Genomic DNA, 23,862 nt, shown 5'->3' on the forward strand with positions numbered 1-23,862 from the left:
GAGTGATGGACCCGAGGCGAAGGCAGCGATCAGACGGGATGGAATGGGGAGCCATGTGTGAAGTGGAAACGCGGGGAACGGCATGTTGGGGCGTCAGCTACCGCATTGATCAAGTCAATATTGGTTCGATGATGAGCAATAACCACAGCTTGAAGCAGGGTGCCAATCAAACGGTGTTACAATGTGCACACCGCCCCGGCCGGATGGCCACCGAGTCGCAACCACAGCAGACACGGAACGGCCAGTCGATGTTGGAAGGCCAGGGGCATCCGCACACCGCAACTCCGGGGTTGGTGTTATCGCTCCCGAGAGGTCGGGAAGTCTGCAACTAAAAGAAAGAGGCGAGATAAAAGTGATGACGATTGTCCCGTCGGATCCATGGGAATCGAAGCGTCTGCCCGAGCTCGACGGGATTTGCAAGCCGAGGACGGCAGGCTAGAGCAAATTACCAGTCGCATTCGCGCGCGTCCTTTCCGGTGACACGGGGTAATTAGCTGGGGAAAATGACGACTCTCGAACGTCAACCCCTGCTGCTTCGGCTTGGGTTCCCCGGTCCGATGAAGCACCATAAAGTGAGGTCCAGCCGTGGGTGCTGGCATGGTGATAAAATGAGGTCTCGATGTTTGCTGAAAATTGTCCAAGCATGGACGGCGGCAACACGCTAGCAGCCTGGGCCTGCAATCAAGAAAAGCAGTTTGAATGGATGGGTATATCCTTGTCTCGGACACAATAGAAACGCCTCGAATATTTTGGGACCACAAGCCGACACGACAAACGTGGCGCGACGTATCCGTACGGTGAGGCAGAGTATTCGTGGTCTGTTGAATTTGTGTGAACGAGTCAGAACAGGAGAAGCAGGTTCAAGCGATGGTGCGGGTTGTGGTTGGAGCAAGGTTAAGATGACCCGATTGTACGACAAGGGCTTGCTGGCGATGACTTGATTGCCAGTGTGAGCGAGGTGAGGCTGGCGAAGACGTGTAAGTGAGAGAACGCCACGTTGTGCTCTTGCTCTGGGGTTGTGAGGGCCTCCTCTCTTGATCAGCCTCTTGTTGACTCGAGAGAAGAATGCCTGGTAATCAGCCCTTGTCTCAGCTGGCCAGCTGTCATGATGGGGGTCAGCAAGTTCGCCTCCAGGCAGGCATGTAGGATGAAGGAAGGAGCAAGCGGTGGAAGACGGGAGGAAAGGAGCGACGTGGAGGGGAGTCGAGTTTCCCCAGAGTTGGAATGTACATGAAGAGTGTGTAGCAACTTCACAGTTTGGGGTTTGGGGTTACTTCGACTGCACTGGCGGTAGTGTCTTCTCCGCAAACTGTAAAAGTCAGGTACCCACCTCAAACCCAAACCCCACATTCCCCTTGCATAACTGTCAGTGGAGCTCATCGAGGGAAGTTCCTTTCTCAAAAAAATTTCTTCCCTTTCCTGAGGTTCCGTCCCACGGACGAGAGCTTCTAACAACAGACGCGGCAACTCTATGCACCATGACCAGCACAATAGGCTGGCGCATGCCCGTGCTGGAAGTCACTAATTAGACTGGTGATCAGACGCCGGGCAGTGACGGTTCACAATGACGACGGACTGGAAGAGCTCAGTCTGATACCCAGTCATGATCGCAATGACGAGCATGATATGATAATTGGAGGATTTTTCATTTTCATTTTTTTCATTCTCTTTCTGCCGGTTCCTGATTGTGCCCTGTCGCTTCTGCAATCAGACAGGGGTAAGCTGAAACTAGCTCGATTCTGGTCTTGCCGTTCTCTGCTGGTCTGGAGATAATGTCGCTGATCCCCCAGTCCATTCTGGAATTTGAGAGCACAAGAAGGTTTAGTTGGACAGCCCGCCGGCGCCATCTCAGATGAGATGGAATGAATGGCTGCAAGATGCAAGCCATTGGTTTTGGGGACTCGATCTCGATACTGCTGCCTCACAACCTGACAGCTCTTGCATAACACGGCAGAGCTGAACTTGTACGGTGGTAGTAGGCAGGCAGTAGTCGTGCGTTTCCAAGGATGGGACCTGGGAAGTCGGTACATGTTCCGAATTCCGGCGGATGGGACGACCTTGTGTGTTGATGGAGTATCCTCTTGCGCCTTACTTTTTCATCCTCTCATTCCGTTTGGCTCGCAACAACCCCAAAAACAAGGTCCAGGCTGCCGTGGGATTATTTTCGGGTCGGCATAAGCAATGATGCCTACCTTACCACTGCTTATCACTGCGTCGTAAGGTGACAAGAGAGAAAATACGCGACCACTTGGATGATCCAAGCCAACTGGCGGTAAAGGAGGGAAGGCCTCTCACTGCTTGGGGCCACGGAATTCTTTTCTACATCCCCGACTTGCTCGCCTGTCATGTTTGGTACCGGCCATCACATTACCCGCCGGCAGGATTCGCAGGATAGATTCGTACAGACTACTCTCCATGTCCAACCAAGATACTCCGGGAATACAGCCTAGAGATGACCATCCCAGGAGGCATTATACGAGATGCGCTTCGCAAATTCCACCACTTTGACTTCCATTGTTCGACCTTGTATCGCCAGGTAAATTGCCCCCATTTTCCCCCAACTCCCTCTTACACCGAACGCCCGAACGGTCAGCCCATCCGGCCCCTCTCCGAGAGCTTTGAAAGGGGCGAACTGCCCTGACCCCGGTCCAGGAACATATCCACCATCGAACCCCAGCTGTCATGGAACATTCCTCCCTTCTATTTTCCCCCGTCAAAGCCGGGGATCTTCTGTGACCTTGTTTGGGGCTAGCCAACACAACACGACATCAACACCGTAGAAAGGGGAAGAAAAGCAAAAGGAAAACATAACGCGGCACGACATGAAGCTTGGGGTCTGGCTTATCCGGAGAAGGTTGCGGACACCGAGCCATTTCTCAAGTAAGGTAGATAGGTACATCAAGACTCAAGTATCAATGTACTGCAGGTACGGAGTACATCAGATCAGATGGTATCCGTAAGCTCATAATCATAAATAAGTCCGGCCAATTCCACTGAGACAACGTTTTGCGCATTCGTCAGTCAGCTCCAGCCAAAAGCATACTCGCACATTATTCCTCTTGGACTCCCATTGCTATTAAATTGCGACATTGCACATCGCAAGCCTCAGCGTGCCAGCTCCGCACTCTTCATCTGCCTTTGCCTCCCGCATTGCCTTGCCTTGCCTCCCGTTTGCCTTCCTTGGACCTATCCGTACCTCACTGTCTCTGACCCTCCACGTCTTCTTTCCTCCCCCAGTCGTGCTCGCCGCCCCGTCCATCTCCCTTTCTTCATCCTCTCAACCCCTGACTCTCTTCCCCACGCCTTCCGTTGGATTCTCTCCCGGCTACTGCATCCTTACCCGCGGTGTCTCGATTCGCTCTGGACCATTCGGTTGGGTCTTTTGCCCAAGCAGCATTCCGCAACCCTTGCCGTGTTTGCGCACCGACTTGCCCAGCCCTGGGGCCGACGATACAAGGAAAGGAATTGTGAAATCTCTGTTACGGATCGCGCACAAACACCCGTACTCTCTCCTCTGGTCTCTCTGCTCGGTCAGCCCATTCAGCTCCAGGCCACCCAGCTTAAATATTCCGCCGTCTGCACTTCCGTCCGGACCTGGCACACTCCATCTCTTCACAGAACAAACCTCGTATCAAGATCAAACAGCAGCCACTCTGTGGATTACTTTGGCACAAACAATCACCTTCTCCAAGCCTACCTATTAAACAAGTCATCAAGACCTGTTCATACCCCGGATTTCTCCATCTTGGCCCCTCTCCAATACGCGGATCCGAACCGAGCATCAACCAAGAACACCGTTTAAGCCAGCTTGTTAATAGCTATTCAACTTCACTCCGACAAAATGCCCGCCAGCCAGATCGCATCACCACTCCCCATCCCTCCCCAGCGGAGGAATCTCCGCCTCATGACAGGCCAAGATCTCTTCGCCAGCCTTAATGCCACTCTCACCTCTACCACCCATCGCCCGGCGACGCCCGTCCACATCATCCAAGAGCAGGACTACAGCGTCCCGGCACCTCCGCCACCGAGCCCCGTCTCCTTTGCCGCCGAGCACTGGCAATCATCGATCCGTCATTAGACATCGTACACATCGGCTTAGGCCACACGGTTCAACAACACCAGGTCTCTGTTCGACACAGAACCGGCTGCAGAGTTTAAATTAGCATATGGACGATCACAGGAGTCTCGGGCGAACAGGGTGCGGGAAAAGTCATTCGAATTGGAAGCAGGGGTCACATAAAAGCAGGGCTAACATGGCATTTGGGGTTTCTTGGTCTGCCTGAGGGCACAAAACGGTGTTAGCTGGGAACGACGGGAGTCATTGCCTTCTTGTACTCTCGTGTATCGAGAAATGTCGTCTTAAGACTGACGTTAATAACCGACTTTTATAAGTCTAGCTTGTTTGAACCAACCTGGTGTTTGAGTGTAATCTGGGATATTGACTCATTCAATGGCCCTTCGGCCTCTGAATGGCATCCAAGATTTGTCCAAAAGGCCGGGAACAGCTTTATCCCCAGGTTTTGAACACAGATCCGAGGCGCGCAGGGACAGGCAAGCGATGCCTCGATGATGACATCCGAAAATGGATTGCGGCATCCACCTCATGGTAAGAACAATGCCAAGGAGAAGCTTCAATCCTTTTTTTTTTCCCCTTCTTTTTTCCTCAAGCCCCTTTCCTTCGCCGAGTTGGTCTGTTGCCAGGCCGCCGGGAAGTTGGGACCCGTCGCGGGAGCACGGACCACTAACACCGGCGCCCCACCACTTAACGCGACTTCTCTCGTGAGAAAAGCTGCCAAAACGCGTAAGTCGCGTCCATGGGCCCTGGCCCGTCGCGTACCTTCGCTTCGGTCCATCAATTTCAACAGCTCCCCACTCCCCTTCCCAATATACAAAACCTCTTCACATTTCGTCGTGGCTTCCCGGTTAACACACCAACGTTCCAACCTCCTCTTCCCTAATCGAGAACAATCACCGTACTTGCCAATCTTCAAACCCGGTCCACGCCTTCCAAACACCATTGACAGCACTCTGAACCGATTCTCACCTTCCCAACTTACACTCACACATCTCTCGACACACTCGCAGCTGCGCTTCCAGACGCAATGGCTCGCGCAGCTTCTCGTCGACAGGTCAAGCCTGCCGCCGCGCCTCCGGCTTCCAACCTCATCAGCAAGTACACACGTGTATCCAAGGCACAGGTCCTTCCCGTGGACGACGCCGCGAAGAAGGCCTTCTTCATTGAGCTGCCCAAATCTCGAAAGATCTCGACGACGGAGATCTCGATCACGGCTGAGGACTCTCTCAGCAAGCCCCTTCCTACTCCCGTCGCGACACCCTCTTCCAGGAAGCGCAAGTCGGACTCGGTCGAAGACAACAACTCTCCCGTCAAGAAAACCAGGACCACGGCTCCCCTGCCCGTCTCTCTGAAGCGCCAACGCATCTCCAAGGATGACTCGAAGGACGAGCCCGCCCCCGTCAAGAAGGATCTCAGCTCTCCCGTCACTACCACCACCTCCCCCAAGAACACAACACCTACAGTTATTGAGACCCACCGCAAGTCTCGCAAGTCAACCATTATCTCTCACGCAAAGACAGAGACACGGAAAGCCAACGCGAAGGTCACAAAGTCGAAGAGACGCAACACATCAGGCGTGCCGACAGTCGACGAGGAACCGGCAACAAAACAACTACCAGCCGAGTTGCTGGAGCTCCTGGACCTGCAACGAGCCATCCTGAAGACCGTCTCTCTCCAAATCACACACCAGAACAGCCACGCGCCCCTCGATATCAGCGCCGTCACTCCCCACGTCTCACGGACATGGGGCAAGAGGAAGGTCACCACCGACGACATCCGCAGATGCATCGCCATCCAAGACCTGAAGCCCGCCGGCCGGGAGCAGGAGATGCTCGGCTCCCCCTTTATCGTCACCGACTACGGCCGCGGCAAGCTCTGCCTGGAAATGGCCTCCGACACGACGTCTCGCCGCATCGACGAGCAGAAGCTGTGCCAGCAGTTCGAGGAGAACCTCCACATTCTCTGCGCCGAGCGTGCCACCAACGAGATGACGGACCTCGACGTCTGCTTTGAGAACCTCAGCTTCAACGACCTGCCCAAGTCCGAGATCACCGTCCGCCACAGCATCTTCAAGCAGAACCCGGCCCTGGCCAAGGGACAGCGCGTCCTGACCGAGCTCAAGAACGGCATCGTCATCAAAAAGCAAGAGCAGGAGGCGAAAGCCCAGGCCGCAAAGGCCCAGGCGTCCAACCCCGCCGGCGCCAAGATGAGCCTCCTCGACAGGCTGAGGGCCAAGGAGATTGCCAACTCCCAGATCGAGCTCCCGAGCGGCCCCGAGATGGCGAGGAAGCGCGCTCTGCACCGCATCGGCGACATCGCTGCCATCATCTCCATGCTCGTCGCTTCGTCGAACGCGGCCGGGCAGCCGGTCATGTCCTTCACCATGCCCGTTCTGCAGCAGAAGCTCAAGGAATCGGTGCGGGTGCCCATGCCCGTGGAGGAGGGGGTCGAGGCGGTGCAGATTCTGGCGAACGAGATCGCGCCGGAGTGGTTGAAGATTGCCAGCGTCAGCGGCAAGCAACACGTCGTGATCCAAACTCGACGCAAGCCGTACGAAGCTGAGCTCGCGGCGAGGGTGAAGAGGCTTTCATAGATGGAGATACACATTTTGTTGGAGGATGTCGGGTTTTGACTGGAGATGCATTGCATAGCGTGTTTTTGCATAAGGAGTTTGGAAGATACCACGTCGGCGCAAGTTGTTGGGGTTGCAGGGTGGCGATGGCCTCCTTGTTTGAAATGAAATGCGAGTCACGATACATAGACTACGAACGAATAATTGAAAAAGTGTAATCGTCAGCTTCGAGAGCCAACTCATCTATTGTGCTGTAAAAACGTCTAGGAACCGTAACCTTCATAAAGAGCCAGCCTCAAGACATTTATTCCAGTCTCGTTTCATGCTATGCAACCCAGCCGCGGGCCAGAGAGAAAAAAGACCAATCTCTTTTCCGCCTTCCAAAGACCAGACTCCTCCTCTCGCACGCGGGGAAGAGACATACTACGCAAAGCGATTCTCGCTCTAGTTCGCCTGCGCGATATCCCACCGCCATCCTCACATCGTCTCTCACCCCCATTGTTCCCCCCCAAGAGTAAAAAAAAAGAAAGCCCAACGCCGTCTGGGGCGAGCAGCTTACTTCTTCTTGGCGAAACGAGGGGCGCCGATGTCGTTGCCCCTCAGCTTGACGTTGAGGACGCGCTCCATGGCGGCGAGGACCTTCTGGTCGGGGGCGGCGGTGCCGCGCTCGAACTCGGCGACGACGGTCTGGGTGGTGTTGCACTTGGTGGCGAGGTCCTTCTGGGTCATCTTGGGCTCCATCTTCTGGCGCGTCTGGGAGATGGCGTCGCCGACCTCCTTGCCGATGGTGTTGGGCTTGATGATGTCGTCGGAGCGGTCGACCTTGGTCAGGCGCTGACCCTCGACGCCGGGTCTGGAGGACTGGAGGGGGGGAGAGTCAGCATTCGGTTTCGTTTGAAGCCAGATATGGCAGGGAGCTGCTTTAGCGAAGCCAAAGGAAGAGGGAGAGGGATGCCATCATAAAGAGTGGAGATTGGCAGAGGGGCGGGTTTGTTCATGATGTCAAGTGCTGGACGAGGGACAAAAACGTACAGCATTGCCAGCGGCGAACTTCTTCTCAGTGCCAATGACGGAACCACTGCGCTGGGCGGCATTGAGAGCGCTCTTTCCCTTGATGACCGTCTCCCTCTGCGATGCTCCGTTGCGGGCCTTGGAGCCGATCTTGGTGACGTTGTCCCAATCATCCATTGTGGCGGTTGTGTATGTGTGTCGTGTGTGCGTGGGGTGTGACTGGTTTGCTTATCGTCGGGTTGAGAAAAGAACAGGTGTTTGGTTGTTCTCTTCTGTTTTGGTTGGTGTTGTGTTGTTGTTGGTGTTGTTAGGTAGTAGGTAAGGTAGAAAGAGAAAAAGGACCCTTTGATTTTTTGGTTGCGTCAGTTTTTTGGGAATGGTTCAGGTGCTGGCTTCGGATGGCGGGTGTGTGGACAATGGGACCGGAATAAATATGGTGGTGGAAGACGATGGACGGGGATGGATGGCAAAAATCGGTGGACCTGAGTCAACCGGCGGAGGAGCGAGGGGCTGGCATCCCTGCATACGCAGTAGGTACGCAAGTGCCCGCGCCAGAGGCAGCAGAATTTGGCGGGGTGAGCGTCCCGGTTGGCAAGGCTGCTTGAGGCCCGGTGCTGAGGTGAGGCTATTTCTCGCGCTGACGACTGCGCCACACGGGGAGAGCGCTGCGGCTTGAGGCCTGGCCGCAGAGGTGCCCCGTCCCGTCGGATAAGCCAGCTAAAATCCGAAAGCGGCCTCCTGGTGTGGTGAGTGAGTCCTCACCGCTGACATCGGAGTTTGCTTTGCCCTGCTGTGTCACATACAACCCTCTTCTTCTTTGTCATTACAATATGAACGCCAACACTTCTCGTGTGTTCTACTATGTCTAATCTCCTGTATTCTGTCATCATATTCTTAGCACAGAAGCAATTGACCAGCTGGCTCATAATCACCCTAGCCAGCCTCCCGTCCAAGATGCTCTAACAATTGTATCAACCCAGGTCGGTCCCATCGCTGACTAAGGCGGTCGGACTCTCACTCTCACACTCCAAATGTCTTGATCTCATCGACCGCGCTCAATCGACCCACCACTGCAGTGAACCCGCCCGCCCTCCTCCACCACCGAGCCAGGGGCCCCCGAAATCTGGCGACAAGCTCCCTCAAAACTCCACTGCCTAACGATGTCAAGCTTGATGAACTCGGTCGTTTGCTTTACATAAACCATCAAAACCATCACCGCAGTGAAAACCATGAACTTCCTCTCATCTTGAAATTCATCCCAAAGCGCCGTCGAGCGCTCTTATCTAGACATAGAAGAAGAAGCCGGTAACTCGGGTATCACACAGCGGCGGGATCATCGCCTCCGGCCCCCGGCCTCAACCACCACGTGCGTCCCCCCCGTTCCGCGCCGTGTCCTCCGCGAATCATCACCAAAAACCAAAGAAGAAAAGAAAACATGCCGTCTCCCGACCCGGCACCCCTCCGGCCGTTCGCCCTGCTCGCCGGCCTCGGTTACTTCGCCCTCTTCGGCGGCTGGCTCGACACGGTCCTCATCCTCGTCTTCTCGGCATGGCAAAACAAGCACGCCGTCGCCGACCTCGTCCGGTCGTACGTCGACCCCGAAGCCCTCCGTCCCGTCCTCTTCACGCTCCCCGGCTTCGCGCTCGGGCTTTTGGTCCTGGAGGGGATGCGCTTCGTCGGGACGCTGCTGGACGACGAGGACGAGAAAGACAAGCAGGAGTTCAAGACGACGCCCGTGAAGCCGCTGCTGATCCCCGCCAAGACGACCCACCGGAGGACGTTCCCGGAGAAGCACGGGTTCGCGTACTCGTACCTCGTCGTCGGTATCCCGGTCGGCTGGACGGGGAACTACGCCGGCATGGTCTCGAGCGGGGTCGAGAGGCGCGGGTGGATGTCTCTGCTCTCGCTCGTGCCGTCGCCGAGGAAGGGCTGGTTTGACGTCGATCCGGCGGATTATCTCGATAGGGGCAATGGGCATCTGGGGTTGAGGGGCAAGCTGGACGCGTATCTGAGGTCTCAGGTAAGCTGGAGAAAAACTCACGTAAATATTGAATAACTAACATGATCCAGGGCGCTGATCCAGCACAATATCCCACCGCCTACCTCGTCACGGCAGCTAGGTTCCTTGGCTACAGCTTCAACCCGGTGTCCTTTTGGTACCTCTATTCCAAAGACAAGGAGCTCACGGCTATGATCCTCGAGGTCAACAACACCTTCGATGAGAGGCGAATGTATTTCCTCACCTCCGATGACATCCCATCAGACCAGCGCGTCAAGGGAAGCGCGGCGGACACATCAACTGACGAATCCGTTATGGCCTCAGCCAAGAGGATGACAAAACAGTGGCCCAAAGATTTCCACGTCTCTCCCTTCAACTCCCGCAAAGGCTCATACTCCCTCTCATCAGTCGACTTCTTCAGCAGCGGGCCCCACGGCCTGCCCAACCTCGACACAACCATAACCCTAAACTCGTCCAAGGACCACCCCAAGCTCGTCGCCCGCCTGTTCTCCTCGGCGCCGGCCGTCGACCCGGGCACCATGTCCCTCTTCCAGAGATTCACCTTCTTATGCAGCTGGTGGTGGGTCGGCTTCGTGACCTTCCCCCGCATCGTCCAGCAGGCCGCCGCCCTCTTCTTCCGCCGCAAGCTCCACGTGTGGTACCGCCCGGAGCCTCTGAAAGAGAGCATAGGCCGACGCGCCGACGCGGCGGAGCGGGGCCTCGAACCGTTCTTCCGGGACTACCTGCGCCACCTGGTCGACCAGTCGTCAGCCGCCATCTCGGTCAAGTACATCCCCTCCGGTATCGAGGCCGACTTGGCCCCCGTCGAAACGATGCTCTCGCCCCAAGCCCGAAAGTTCCCCAAACGTGTCGAGGAGATCGAGTTCAAGGTCCTCACGCCGGCGTTCTACACCCGCTTCGTCCACTACGCCCATGACCTCGAGGCCATCTGCTGCGAGTTTCAGGACAACTGCACCGTCCACATCTCGCGCCCCGACCTCCTCCCCAAGCTCATCCTCAAGAAGCCCGCGCCCCCGCTGCGGACCACCAACGTGATGGACTTTCTCTACTTCAGAGCCATCCGCGCCCTGCGACGGCGGCCGGAACGGATCGAGCGGCCGCTCACCTCGAGCTCGTCCGATTCGACGACATCCCCCAAGGCCGGGCGGGACGTGCAAAAGGTCGACATCCGCGACTTTCGAATCGCGCCCATGGACGCCTTCGTTCTCGGCAGCAAAGACTCGAACAGACGCGGCGCGTACAGGTCTCTCGTCCTGCGGACCTTTCTCGCCGAGCGACTGGCGCTCGGTATCATCGAGCTGCTGGACCTGCAGTACTTTGTCCTGCGCGCGGGGTTCGCCTGGATTCTCTCGTCTGCGGTTGCCCCGCTCCTGCTCGTGAGGTCGTGAAACCGGGGAAAACGGTTCCTGGTCGGTCAGTAAGTGCCACGCATGTATCGTCTGCGATGCATCTGCGAGTGTAGACTGTAGATGAATTATGTCTCCTCAGAGAGAGACAGGAGGTCCTGGCCCGTACACGTAGTCTCAAAACAACACACAAGAAACAAAAAGCAAGCAAAATTCTAGACCAATCCGGGAAGCCGAGAGAATCGATCGAGGGACGTGACAACTTGACAGAACGTACTCAGCCCGAAACAGCGGATTGAGGGGGAAACATGCGGCATCTACGGGTCGATCTCAGACCTGATGTGTGCCGCCGGCGATCAAACATGCGACTGAACGGGCCAGACCGCCATCGCCCGGCGTCTGGAGCGCCTGAGAAATAAATTCACAGAGTTGTCTCCGTGGCTCGTCGTCATTGGGGGAAGTTTCTCTCTCTGATAAGGCCGGGCGACGACACGAGAAGATGACAGGTCGCCCGCATGTTCGTTCTACTTGATGTATCCGCTGCATCAGGATGCGCGCAGCTCTGACTCTGATCACCGTACATGCATCTGCGTGGTGATGCCAATTGGGGGCGAGGTGCACTTGCTTGCCCCAACTGTGTGGGCCTCTGAATAGATAGATTTGCGTTTCTTGTTGGGTCTGGTCCTGGCGGTATTTGAAATACCAATCCTCTTCGCCGGATTTATGTACGGTGGGATTCTCACTGGATCGTCGAGGGGGCGGTGACGCTGAATTGCATATTATTTGCATATGGCGCCGCCCTCACCTAGATGGGGTCAACTTAGGTAGTTCAAGGTACCTTTCCTGGCCAGGCAAACCCTTTTTGGGCGCAAGCAGCTCCTAGTCCTGCACCCTGTCATGTCCATGTGCTTACTCACCGTGATATAGTTCGGTCTGAACACACGGTCATCGTTCGAGAGAATTTGTCAAATGCAAAGTTTGTCTGATGACAATTTGACGGGTATCCGTCATCCAACAATGGGCCCTGCCGCCAGTGCCGAATTGAGTTGCGGCGTGTCCGGCTGGCCTCCGTGGAAATAGCTGCCCCGGGTGCCCGCTTCCCCGCCGTGCCTGGTTCCCCGACTCCCGGGAGACCGGGGGGTTCCATCGCGAGAATTGGAGCTTAGGTGGGGGTTTCTTGGGTTTGGGTAACGTCACACGCCCCCGAAGGCAGCTTGCTCAGAGGCGCCTGCCACCGCTTTTGGTGGCTCCAGTTACTCCATTCGAGAAGATGTGCAAAGCACTTGCAGCTGCACTTGCCCCAAGATGCAGGCAGTGAGCTCAGTTTGGCCTGCTGTCGTCGAGTCGAGCTACCGGAATCTACTCCAGCGTGTGCTCAAGGCACCGGGAAGCTGCAGCGGCGCTAAGGCGGGCCCCGCATCGAATTCCAAATCGTCCGGTCGTGAGAGCGGGGCTGTTATTCGAGAATGCCTCCAACTGTGAATCTTTCGAGAAGCTCAACGCCCGCGCTGCGCTGTCAGCAAACCGCAGCTGACAGTAAACGAGGATTTCGTTCCAGTTTCGATTCCAGATATGGGGAAAAGGGAAACGAATGACAAATAAGGATGGCGAAGCTGACTTGAGAGCTTCATCGCCGGAGCTGACCACCGTTGGTTCCAAAACCCAGGTTCGGTTTGATCTCCCTCTGCTCTTGGCCCTTCCGTGCCCCTCCGCGGGGTCGTTTGTTCGAGTTCGAGACATGAACATGCTATCCTCGCCTGACTGGCTGTAGCTCTGCTGTCGGATACTTCCAATGTCCCAGGAATACTAGCAGCCAATCAATCTGTCGTGCGTGTCTGATTGTCTGAGCAATCGCAATTCTTGTCTCCTAGCTTGCCCAGCTATCGGGAGCAAGGATAGATTGTCTGGCGACTGACGGGATAGGCCAGGGTTCCAGGATCGCCCTCGCCTGCAGCGCTGACAGAAACGTTTCTTGGATCAGGTGGGTCCTACTCCTCAGCTGTCCTCGAACCTGTCCAAATCAAACTTCGTCCGTCATGTCGAGATTGAGGTCGCCGTCTAGGACCAGGTGCGTAGGCACGAAGAGCACAAGGTGGACGTCCGTGAAGCTTCGAGGAGGGCCGTCAGCGAGTATATAAGAACGTCCTCGTTCCCTGTCGTCAATTGTGTTGTCTCGTTCGCTCCATCTTCCAAGACAATCAAAACGGAGTTCGCAACAAAGTCTTTGCCTGATACCGGTAGCTTGAGTCGTGTCCGCAGCCAGCCCTCCATCGGAAACTTCCAGTTCACGGTTCCGGCCCCCCGCCCACCAGATTTGCTTCCAGGGTACCTCGATACGGTAAGTGACGTCGTCATAAAGAGGTCAGCGCGCAAAGTAGCGCCGGGAAGCCACCAGCTAAAACTTGCATCGACATCAGATCAGAGATACCCCGCCCCCTCCTCCGTCGAAAGAAACAAAAAGGGCCCGTCCCCGTCTGTAGTCGTCTAGCAGCATTATCCGTGTCGAAGCTCGCTGCACCGCATTGTCTGTCAACAACTTAGAATCAGTCTTCTCGAAGCCAAAAAGGACGAAAGATACTTTTTTCGTGCAGCACGAACCTCATTAGCCAACATGCCTCTCTCTGGACACTGCCTCTGCAAGGCCGTCACCTACAAGGTTGACGCCGAACCCCTCGTCGTCGGCTACGACCACTGTGACGACTGCCAACGCCAGAGCGGCTCAACCTATTGTGAGTAGTTCCCCTTGTCGTATAAAACGATGCTTGATTCCGTCCCACCGACTGGGTATGGGAACATGGCTCGTCTTGAACACTCGCTGACCTTGCATAGCTCTCGTTGTCGTCGTTCCCAAAGACAAGTTGACCATCAATGGTCCCACCAAGAGCTGGGCTGGAAAGGGTTCCTCGGGCAAGGATGTTCACCGCATCTTCTGCTCTGAGTGTGGCTCTCCCATCGCTCACGACCCCGATGCGGCTCCCGAAATCATTGCTCTCAAGGGTGGCACGCTCGACTCAGAGATCAAGAAGACCTTGAAGCCCGTAAGTTGCCCCGCGTGATGTTGCATGCCCGCTCCGAAGGGTCAATTCCGGCGAGCCAAGGTGTCGTACGTAAATCGGACTTTGTAGCTGACATAGAATCCGTAGGATACCGAGATCTGGACCGTGGGCAAGCTGCCTTTCTGCCAAGAAAAGTTGGCGAAGCCTTTCGAGCACATGCCGCAGTAAATGTCGGGTGCATTCAGCGTCGTGAAGAAGGCATACTGAAGTTTGTGACGAGGGAATCCAACATTACAATGATGGGCCTGGGTTCGATTTTATATGTAGTTGACCGGGATGGGTGTCAGTGGGGAGCCCCAGGTTTGGTGCCGATTTGAAGTGGGTTGGTGTGAGAACCTTGAGAGTTACCTATGATGGAAATCGGATCCCCAGCCAAGTCGACCCAGTTCCGTCACTACTCTCCCCAGATAGTGAAAAGCGGCCCAGGAGGGAGCTTGTCTAGTAGTTCTTTCAAAAAGTTACCAAGTTACCGTTACCTTTCCATTGGTTGAGCTGAGTCATAGTTGAAGCTTGCTCGCAGCAACACCGCAGAGGACTTGCATCTTGGTCGAGAATTCACCATATCACTAGCGACAACATGCGGGAAAGAAGGACATCTCAGCACATTTGCAATATTCATTATCCTTCATACATTAACTGACTTTTCTCGTTAGTCGTCATCGACCCTGACATGCCGAACACGCCCCCCCCCCCCAAAGATATTTTCGTCCCTCACCCCTTACAGGCCTGCAAAGACGGCCAAGCCAGCAATGCCAGCGGCGCCAGCAACGAGACCACCAGCAGCGAGGGTAGGCATAGCACCGCTTCCAGAGCTGGAAGTAGTAGCCGCGCTTCCAGAAGCCGTGCCGGAACCGACAGTCGCCGCGGTCGTGGAGCTATCGTCGTCACTCGAAGTGGAACGAGTGGCCGTAGTAGTAGCAGCCGCTGTGGTACTGCCACCCGTGTTGGTCGCGCTGGCAGCTGCTCCGGTGATGCTTCCGGGACCCTGAGGACCACTGGCAGTGTAGTAAAGCGAGATGGCCGTGTTGCTGACAGCACGATCACTCGTAGCGGTGCCCCCGGTGGTCACGGGCGTAGCAGCTATCGCGATGGACGAGTAGATGCTTGCGAAGTCGGCAGTGGGTGTGCCAGTGCAGAGCGCGTTGGAAGCCGACGCCAGAATTCCACTATAATAGGCCAGGTCTCTCTCGCTGCGTAGTCCGTGGACGTTCAGACAGCGTTCGCAGGCGAGCTTCTCGGCGAAGAAGGAGCCGCCGCACATGCATTGGGCATGAGCCTCGTAGTAAATCGATTGAGTGCCATTGGGAGCGCAGGCAACCTCGATATTCTCGATCTGGACGCAAGGGGGCAACTGGCCGTTGGTCTCAGGCTTGCAAACGACGTCTTGGTAGGGAGGCTTGTCCTGGCGAGCATCCAGCATATTGGGTGTGGAATCCCTGGAAGCCAGAGCCGGGGTGGAAAGTAGGACGGCAAGGCCAGAGAGGCCGAAGAAGCCGGAGGAGATAGTTGTCTGTTTCATTTTGATGTGATGTGGTGTTGTAAGGCTTTGCTGGTCTAAGTCGTGATGGTAACAGTTGGGGATTGGAATTGCGATGGAAGAAGAATTGAACAGCAGAAAAGTGGGAGGACGGGAAAGATGAAAATGTCAGACGACGATAGAGTCAACGCCAAGGGAAGAAATATTGATTAAGGCATGGTGCCTCCCCTCGTCTGCCTACCTTATCGAGACTGCGTACCTACCTGGCCGGCCTCGTGTAGCATCATGGATCGGTGCAGGGACGGCCGCATACAAGCACCTGGGCCAAACGGGAAGGCGTTGCGGGTGCTCCGTCCAGCAATTGGACCTTTGGTCACACACTAGACCCTTTTGACCAAATGCCAGGCACATTGGGTTCGTTTTTGCCGTCATTTCCGTCAAGAAGCGCGCTATCAACGGCAAGATGTGTTGGTTGGGAATGTCATGGAGAAGTGCAGTGCAAGCTGGTCGTTTTCCTGCTCGCCCGGACGAAATTAGCAGTGCGGCACGGTAAATCAGTGACTCGACACCCTACCTTACAAATTGGCCAATGACGGCAGGAGGAAGCATCTCGCACCGAGTTGATCCGGAGGGGAACAGGGGAGGCCTTTCCTAAAGGTGCCTAGAATTGGCAGGGGTCACAGTGACGGTGTGACCTGCGATTTGTAGGCAACCACTATCCGCTTCCTCTTGCATTTTACATGTTTTCTTGTGCTGCAGGGACTGAGGGTACGAGACAGGATCGATAGGTTGATAGCAAATGTGTGTGCCTTTGTCCGGCTGCTCCTTGCCGATGGCCACTCGATGTACAACTCCCGTCGGGCTTTCACTGAAACGACTTTTCCCCGGAAACCCTTGAGTATCGGCTCCGAAATCCAGTTCAGGTGCCACCGCGTTGGACTTGTACGATTGACTGAATGATCTGCTAGGTTTGGCAGGGTTTGCAGCATCATTCGCATTCTTTGCTTTCAAGCAAGACATCGTTTGCTCATCATCACCCTTGTCTCCATTCCCAGACTTTACGGCATCCATCCTACGAAGCCTGTACCAAGACCTCAAAGGCGACGCCAGAGGAAGTTCCTCCCTTACCCCGGATTTGCGTTTGGCCATCATCCAGCATTGATTAAGCTTGATTGTCGAAGCATGGTTTGGCCTGTTAACCTACCCGAACGCTCCCAAAGGGGAAGATGCTACGCCGATCTCATCCCACAACCATTCAACAACATACCAACTTCGAGTTCATCGTGCAAAACTCGCCCGCCGACTCTTGGTTGTCGAGATGGACAAAAATAGACGGGGCTCAAGATGGCTGACTGCCCCGGAACAAGCCAACCTTCTTTTCGGGCTCCGCAGTCTGATCACGTCCCCTCAATGTGGCAACGCCCAGAATACTGCCTAGAATGCAGTCGAACAAAGAGCAGCTAGTCAAACGCATCCTGCGGGCTGTTGAGAATGGTTTGGACTAAAGCTACCGGATTCGACGCCTCCGTACTGTTTTTATCTGCGGACAGCCTCACTCGCTGATTGAGACAGTTACTTCTGAGCTCTCGGAGCCTGCTTCGCACCCCCACCCCAATTGTTCTTTTCGCTGTCGACTTGGCTTCGGCTGGAGAAGCATCTGCAGACACGGACATATGCAATGCATAGGGAGCAAATATTCTCTCAGCCATAAGCAAGGCTGGCCATTCATACCGAGACTGTTTTTCGGCCACAACATCGCAAGCCAAGTGGCTGTGTGCCGACAATACAATTCATTGGCCGCCTGCTGTAACACCATTCAAGCTCGCCCTAGCTTCCTTGCATCTTACTACGCTTGGCTTGGTGTCATACCTGTTGACAATGAGAAGACCACGTACCTGAAATAGCAGTCGGGTTCGCGGGGAGCCTAGCTATCTGCACGACAGCTCAGCTTTGAACTGCGACCAGTGTTGCGGCTGACGGGCGTCTTAATGGCGGCCGTCAGAACTTTTAAGCTGTTCATGTCCCTTCCATCTGTCCGTTCGTCGCCAGAGCTGTCTTCAATCGCCTCCCGTGTCAGTCTTGGTGTTCAACTCTAGCCATGCACTTCCTCCAGATCTCACTGTTGGCTGTCGCCAGCTCCCCATTCGTCTCGGCATGGGGAGGCTTCCCTCAACTGAAGCATGCGGAACGCCAAGTGTCCACCCAGAGTCTCATTGATGCGCTAGCAAACTACACGGATCTCTCAAGCTTCCAGCAGATCCTTAAGAGCGCACCCGGTCTCATCAATGCCAACGTCCAGCGGGGAGCAACAGTCCTGGTCCCAACCAACGAGGCTCTGTCTGCCTACATGAAACAGAACAACGCCACCGAACTCTCCCAACTGCACATACAGAAGCTGACGAGCGTCTTCCAATACCACACCCTCGATGCCGCCCTTACATCTGCCAACTTCAGCGCCTCCAGGGGCCTCACAGTCCCGACGAAGCTCACGGACAGCTTGAACAACCTGCGGAGACCCGGCCCCGCCCTGATCAGCCAGTTCGGAGCCGAAGCCACCGGTCAGGTGCTTTACATCTCAAAGTCGACCGAAGCCGGCACTTCCAAGTTTAGGGTGAGGCAGGCGGCCTCGACAGACGAAAAGGCGGGTCTGCAGGCGGGTCTGGGCCAGACGGCCGAGCTCACGGGGGTTGACGGAGTATGGGACGGCGGCTACTTCCAAATCGTCAACACGTGAGTTTATAAACACATCGATGTTCAAATCTCCGGAACTAACAGCCGCAAAAAGAGTTCTTGAAATGCCGACCGTGTGCTCCGCGACCATCAAGAAGCTTTCAGACACCCTCTCCGGCCTCGACTCTGCTCTCCGCAAGGTCAGCTTGTGGCAGGAGCTGGACAAAACTCCCAACGTCACCTGTCTCGGACCCAACACCGCGGCTTTCAATTCAGCCGGCAATCCGGAGAAGAACTTGAACCAGACTGCGCTCACCGACGCTCTACTGTGAGTCGATACTCCCCGAGATATCCTCACACACACACACTAACCCGAGATGAAGCTTCCACACCCTGCCTCAGGTGGCCTACAGCAACTTCCTCACCGACGGCCAGGAGTTCATGTCCCTCGGCAACGTCACCGTGAGAGTCACGGTCAAGGATAACCAGATCTGGTTCAACGACGCCAAGGTCGTCCAGCCAAACGTCTTGTGAGTCTATTCCCATCAGAGTATTGAGAGGGTCATGGTTTACTGACCAACTCTCCTCTTGCCAGGACAAACAACGGTCTCATTCATGTCCTCGACCGCGTCATGTCCGCCGAAGGGAAGCCGGACACCTCATCCTCGCCATCTTCGACATCCGGTTCGTCGCCCTCGAGTACTTCCAGCCCGAGTCCGACCGGCACGCCGCCCAACTCGGGAAATACTCTAGCTGGGAACATTCACGCGGCCGGTGTCATTGCATTTGCTGCGGTCATATTGCTCATCTAAGTCAGAGGAACTGAATATCCGCCTTGTTGCGTCAAGCTGAAGGGTCTTTGAGTACAAAGAGGCGATAGCGCCGATGTTTATCACATGGATCACGTTAGAGCGAAATGATATACATGAATGACCTTGCTGGTGAGGAAACATCGCCATAACCGATTTCGGCTTGTTCACCTGGGACATCAAGTACGTGATGAGCAACAGCAAGATATATATGATTCACTGTCAAACGAGACGCATTATTGAATTTTGATAAGGAAGACTTGGTTCTCATTCCTGTGCTATCTGTTCTTTGGCCAAAAGCTTTCTGGGCAACCAATGCGAGTCGTTTACAATAAGCCAAGTGCTTCGTCATGCAAATCCTGTTCTGTTCTTGAGAACCATCCTGTCTCATGTCGTTCCATTTCCTTCGTAAAAAACAGACCCTGAACGCCACCCAATGCATTCTTCATAATCCTCAAATCATAGCGAACAAAAGTGAGCCGGCGACAAAAGCGAAGGACGCCGAAAGCCTCGTCCCGGAGTTGGGGAACTGTTTCTGTATCTCCCCCGTCTGCGACGGCGAGACGGTAGAGCAGCTCGCGGTGCCGCACGAGTATCCGCTCGGGCAGCAGCCGGGCACGGGACCCCCCTCGTCTCCGCAGAGGAACCAGCCGCCGGCGCACGTCTCCGTGGCCTGGGCCTCCGGGACGTCGGTGACGGGGACGACGACGGTGACCCCGTTGGTGATGATGGTGGTGGAGGGCGTGGGCGGGCATGAGGTAGTAGCACAGTCCCGTCCCGTCTGGCAGCACCCTCCGCCGGCGCGAGCCAGGCAGGCGTAGAAGCCGGTCGGGCAGAAAGGTGCGCTGTAGGTCTCGCCGGAGGCGGTGGAGGTCGGCCGGAAGGGAGGGGCGGCTCCGCCGGTCGAGCCCGCTGTGGTTGTGGTTGGTGGGGCCAGGGTGGGTGTTGCTGTCGAGGTTGTGGTACTTGTCCTTGTGACTGTGCCGGGCCCTGCTGTTACGGTGACGATGATCACTACGGTCGTGGTGCTACCATCCGCGAGTGTCGTTGTTGACGTGACTGTAGATGTAATGGTTTGGCCGGGGGTAGTGGCACTACCACCACCACCACCAGTTGTTCCTCCTCCACCACCACCGCCGCCGCCGCCGCCGCCGCCCCCACCATTCGTGGCCGTCCTGGTCGATGTGACTGTCGAAGGTTGGGGAGGAGGGCTGGGGACACCTTGGTTGGAGTTAGCTCATGCCATGCCTCAAAAATCAGATGAACTCACAGCCAGATCCCTGACAGATGTATCCCGGGATACAGCATCCACCGCCCAAGCTCGTAGAACAGCTCGTCGTGCCAACAGGACATGTGCCAACGGGACCATTGCAAGAAGCACCCTTGGGACAGCAGGCGATGTTTCCAACCGACTCGTCCTCCACCTTGACGCACACTTCATTGCTCATACAGCACTTGTTCGCCGAACCAATGTTCTCGCAACTGTTCGTGCTCGTGGGACAAGCCTGTCTGCTCTCGAGAATATGCAGTACCTCGACGGCGCGGCGGAGGTGCTCCCAGCTACCCAGGCCGGCCTTGGAGCTGTGCTGCATGAACGGCGGGCGGTAAGGATACGAGGCGTTGTGGAGGAAAGGGTCGTCGGCCATGCGGGCGGCGAGGAGTTGTTCGCGGGGAGTGAGGGGCGCGGTGAAGACGTCTTCGGCGAAGGACAGGTCGTCGGGGAGGAGCTTCTCGCCGGCGTTGGGTGGCATTTTGCGGATTGCCGTGGGGTTTTCGGCGCCGACGTGGGCTGCTATGAGGAGCAGAAGAGAGGACGGCAGCCCTAGGAGTGAGAGGGAACGCATCGTGACGGCTATTCAGGCGACGCCTCGGTCCGGGCTTGATCGCTGGTGGTCGTCTTCGAGGAATTTTGTGGTGTTCGATTTGAGAGTGAGTGAGCAGGTGGGTGAGTGAGTGACAGACCGGCCCAGACTCCGGGTGCCAAGTCTCGAGTGCGTGCTTGCCGTCCTGTCAGTTGGACTACGGACGAGTGCGAAGATGGTCGACACACGAGCGACGATCTGCTGCTGATGCTGCTACCAAAAGCTCCGTCGCTCGGATTTTCGAAAATAGTGTAAAGTCTTTGTCGGGAAATTGCAGCGGCGTCGACGTCCTCGAGGGCGTCTTGGGACAAAGTCGGTGCGGGAAATCGGTGGCTGGGCGACTGGGCAACTGGGACCTGCAAGATAATGGAGCTTTGCTTAAGCTCCAAACACGCTTGACCGCCGCGTTGTCGTTCCTGACCCCGAGATAACCTGTGGTCTCCAGCGAGACACGTAGATTGTGGATATCCGGGTTCAAACAATGCGTTTGTTGTTGTTTGTTCTGTTTTTCAAACCGATTCTTGTCTTACCTACCCTTCTCTTTTCGTCTCCAACGGATACCTTCACGGGCGGTTTGCCTGGGATACGTACCTGCCAGGCCTCTTTTTTTCGGGGGGCTGGGCCTGATTGCTGGCTCCAGCGTGCTTAAAATACGTCATTCAGGGCCCTGGCGGGTCGAGAATCGGCCGTCAAGCTTCACCGGAGACAGCGGGAGAGAAACCCGCGGCCAGGGGTCCCGTGTGAGTTCTGCAGGGGGAAGGCTTCAGAACCGCCCGGGCGCCCGACAGTCTGGTCTAGCCGTTGTGGAAGATCGTTGCAGGTGGGAACAAGCGGCCGGTGCCGTGCAGCTAACAGCGAGACGCATATCAATTTCCATGAGAGAGAACTCGGATATGCGGAGAGAAAATACTGCTTTCCTATTGAGATTGTTCCCGCTTTCTATGTGATTTTACAGTTCATTATACACAATTGTACATGGTACATATTACAACCGTCTTTTTACAAGACTTCAGACTCAGAACAGAGCCTCTCCACCATCCGCCTTGCGTGCGTCGATCTGCAACCTCTCGGTCAGGGTCAGAGGATCCTTTGGCTTCGCACCCCGGAAGAATGAGCTGCAGAGAAGTCCGGCAGCGACGCTCACGTTCAAACTGTCCACCAAGCTCGACGAGAAATCCGTTCGCGGAATCGTGACTTCATGAGTCGATTTTCTCCTGAGGTAATCGGGAAGACCAGTGCCCTCGTTACCGAGCACCAGGATGCACGGGTCATTCTGAAGAGGCTTGAATTCCTCGATCGTATCCAGCGTCCATTGGCGGTTTTGGCGTGATCCAGGCGAGGGTGCAACGGCAGCAAACGAGGTCCACCCGGCCTTCTCAGAGAGGTCCAGGAATGACCCTGGCTCCTCGACTGTGAATATTTTGAGTTCCTCGGCAGCTCCAGCCGCTGCCTTCAGAACTGTCGACGTGATTGTGGACGATGTTCGCTCAGTGATAGCGACCGCCGATGCACCGAGGAAGCGAGCCGTTCGAAGAATAGCGCCAAGGTTACCCGGGTCCAAGATCTCGTTCAGGAGAAGCACTAACGGACGAAGTTCGCCCGCCTTCCAAGGGATGAAGCCTTCAGTGCCGTTGATTGCGACGTCCTCCTTGGACTGACGGGCAACCGAGACAGTGTAGCCACCCACCTCGTTCGAAAACCCTCCGAGGCTTACAAGCGGCAGCTGGGGCAGAGGCGATGCCTCAAGGACCAAGCCGTTGTGCGGCCGGCCCTTGCTCATCTTATCCAGCAGCCTCTGGTCGGCTTCGTAGACGCGGTTGATCTTGACATTCTTCTTTGCCGCCATAGTCACAATCCACTCGTCGTCCCTTGTCTCTTTCTTGTTGCTGCCCTGGTAGATATAAAGAGTGTACAGCTTGCGCCCTGAGTTCTTCAGGGCCGCCTTCACAACAGATCGACCGAACAGAAACTGGGATGCAGCAGTCGTGTATTGAACCGCTACTGGGAATTCTGCCGCCCTGTTCGTGGAAGAATCGGCATCTGACTGGCGCGAGTATCGTCTTTGGGGTGTGTCGTCTTCGAGCTCCCGTCGAGCTCCGTCTCTCATTGACCTCATCGGATTCCGAGGCTCGTCTCTTCTGAACCTCGTCGTATCCCGGTCACCTTCCCTGGAAAATCTCGGTGTATAACGACTGGAGTTTTCTCTCCAATCCGAGCCGGAGCGTGGAGAAAATGAGTTGTCTCTTCTGGTCCTCGTATCCCTGTCCCCTTCCCTTGAAGATCTTACGGCGTGAGTGCCAAAGTTTTCTCTCCAAGCCGAGCCGGGTCGTGGGGACGACGAGCCCTGACTGCCTTTCCCTTCCTCCCCCAGAAGCTTAGACACTTTGTCCTTCAACTCGCCGCGGTTGAGTTGATATACCAAACTCTTCTTTCCGAACGAGTATTCAGGATTGTTGAAACGCTTGCTCCGTGACTTCCTCCCTCCCTCCTCTTCCCGTTCTTGCATCTTCTGAAACGCCTTCTTGGGCTTGAAGTGATGTTCGCGACCGCCGATGGCGCCTTTGAATCGATCGGAGAAGGCATCTGACTTTTCGGGGGCATCTTGGTTTCGGCTTCGACCGCGCGAGTCTGTCACCCGGCTTTTGGCATCTGGTCTCCTCCCGCGATCGCTCTGAGAGCCGGTTCTGTCAGAGCGTCGAATGCCGCGGTGGATGGCGGAAAGCGATGCATTGCGCACTTGTCCCTGGAGTCCGCAGAGCTGGGAAGCTCTATACGTCGTTGCTTGTTGTCGAGCGGCGCTCCATCTCAGAATGAGACTCATTGCATGGCATATGTGGGATGGGCCCAAACGTTGATGTTGTCGATGTGTCGCAACATTGCGAAGAATCCTGGACGGAATTGGCGCCGAATCAACAGCATTTGCCCCCCAGGGAACTTTTTTTCTGCCGCAATGCTCAAGCAGGG

General features: G+C 55.8%; 9 protein-coding genes across 9 annotated transcripts; 5 read left to right on the forward strand and 4 right to left on the reverse strand.

The window, feature by feature from the left end:
• Window positions 1–3,841: 3,841 nt before the first annotated feature.
• CkaCkLH20_00057 (uncharacterized protein) lies at window positions 3,842–4,078 on the forward strand (the record flags this gene model as incomplete). The annotated part of the gene is made up of 1 exon (XM_038882777.1): window positions 3,842–4,078. The coding sequence occupies one exon, from the start codon at window positions 3,842–3,844 to the stop codon at window positions 4,076–4,078; it is 237 nt and encodes a 78-aa protein (XP_038751482.1).
• A 1,024-nt stretch (window positions 4,079–5,102) lies between these two features.
• On the forward strand, window positions 5,103–6,668 carry CkaCkLH20_00058 (uncharacterized protein; the record flags this gene model as incomplete). The annotated part of the gene is made up of 1 exon (XM_038882778.1): window positions 5,103–6,668. One exon carries the CDS (start codon window positions 5,103–5,105, stop codon window positions 6,666–6,668), a length of 1,566 nt encoding a protein of 521 aa, XP_038751483.1.
• Window positions 6,669–7,202: 534 nt separating this feature from the next.
• CkaCkLH20_00059 (uncharacterized protein) lies at window positions 7,203–7,835 on the reverse strand (the record flags this gene model as incomplete). Its single annotated transcript, XM_038882779.1, has 2 exons — window positions 7,203–7,508; window positions 7,680–7,835. 2 exons carry the CDS (start codon window positions 7,833–7,835, stop codon window positions 7,203–7,205), a joined length of 462 nt encoding a protein of 153 aa, XP_038751484.1.
• Window positions 7,836–9,093: 1,258 nt separating this feature from the next.
• Window positions 9,094–11,066, forward strand: CkaCkLH20_00060 (uncharacterized protein; the record flags this gene model as incomplete). Its single annotated transcript, XM_038882780.1, has 2 exons — window positions 9,094–9,678; window positions 9,729–11,066. 2 exons carry the CDS (start codon window positions 9,094–9,096, stop codon window positions 11,064–11,066), a joined length of 1,923 nt encoding a protein of 640 aa, XP_038751485.1.
• Window positions 11,067–13,635: 2,569 nt separating this feature from the next.
• Window positions 13,636–14,248, forward strand: CkaCkLH20_00061 (duf636 domain protein; the record flags this gene model as incomplete). The annotated part of the gene is made up of 3 exons (XM_038882781.1): window positions 13,636–13,753; window positions 13,854–14,062; window positions 14,168–14,248. The coding sequence occupies 3 exons, from the start codon at window positions 13,636–13,638 to the stop codon at window positions 14,246–14,248; spliced, it is 408 nt and encodes a 135-aa protein (XP_038751486.1).
• Window positions 14,249–14,798: 550 nt separating this feature from the next.
• Window positions 14,799–15,599, reverse strand: CkaCkLH20_00062 (collagen-like protein mcl1; the record flags this gene model as incomplete). Its single annotated transcript, XM_038882782.1, has 1 exon — window positions 14,799–15,599. The coding sequence occupies one exon, from the start codon at window positions 15,597–15,599 to the stop codon at window positions 14,799–14,801; it is 801 nt and encodes a 266-aa protein (XP_038751487.1).
• A 2,056-nt stretch (window positions 15,600–17,655) lies between these two features.
• CkaCkLH20_00063 (fasciclin domain-containing protein) lies at window positions 17,656–19,039 on the forward strand (the record flags this gene model as incomplete). Its single annotated transcript, XM_038882783.1, has 4 exons — window positions 17,656–18,287; window positions 18,343–18,555; window positions 18,611–18,757; window positions 18,823–19,039. The coding sequence occupies 4 exons, from the start codon at window positions 17,656–17,658 to the stop codon at window positions 19,037–19,039; spliced, it is 1,209 nt and encodes a 402-aa protein (XP_038751488.1).
• A 451-nt stretch (window positions 19,040–19,490) lies between these two features.
• Window positions 19,491–20,880, reverse strand: CkaCkLH20_00064 (GPI anchored protein; the record flags this gene model as incomplete). Its single annotated transcript, XM_038882784.1, has 2 exons — window positions 19,491–20,257; window positions 20,307–20,880. 2 exons carry the CDS (start codon window positions 20,878–20,880, stop codon window positions 19,491–19,493), a joined length of 1,341 nt encoding a protein of 446 aa, XP_038751489.1.
• Window positions 20,881–21,913: 1,033 nt separating this feature from the next.
• CkaCkLH20_00065 (RNA family) lies at window positions 21,914–23,719 on the reverse strand (the record flags this gene model as incomplete). Its single annotated transcript, XM_038882785.1, has 2 exons — window positions 21,914–22,942; window positions 23,186–23,719. The coding sequence occupies 2 exons, from the start codon at window positions 23,717–23,719 to the stop codon at window positions 21,914–21,916; spliced, it is 1,563 nt and encodes a 520-aa protein (XP_038751490.1).
• Between the last annotated feature and the right edge of the window lie 143 nt (window positions 23,720–23,862).

Source organism: Colletotrichum karsti, assembly GCF_011947395.1.
Source record: "Colletotrichum karsti strain CkLH20 chromosome Unknown Scaffold1, whole genome shotgun sequence".
NCBI lineage: Eukaryota > Fungi > Ascomycota > Sordariomycetes > Glomerellales > Glomerellaceae > Colletotrichum > Colletotrichum karsti.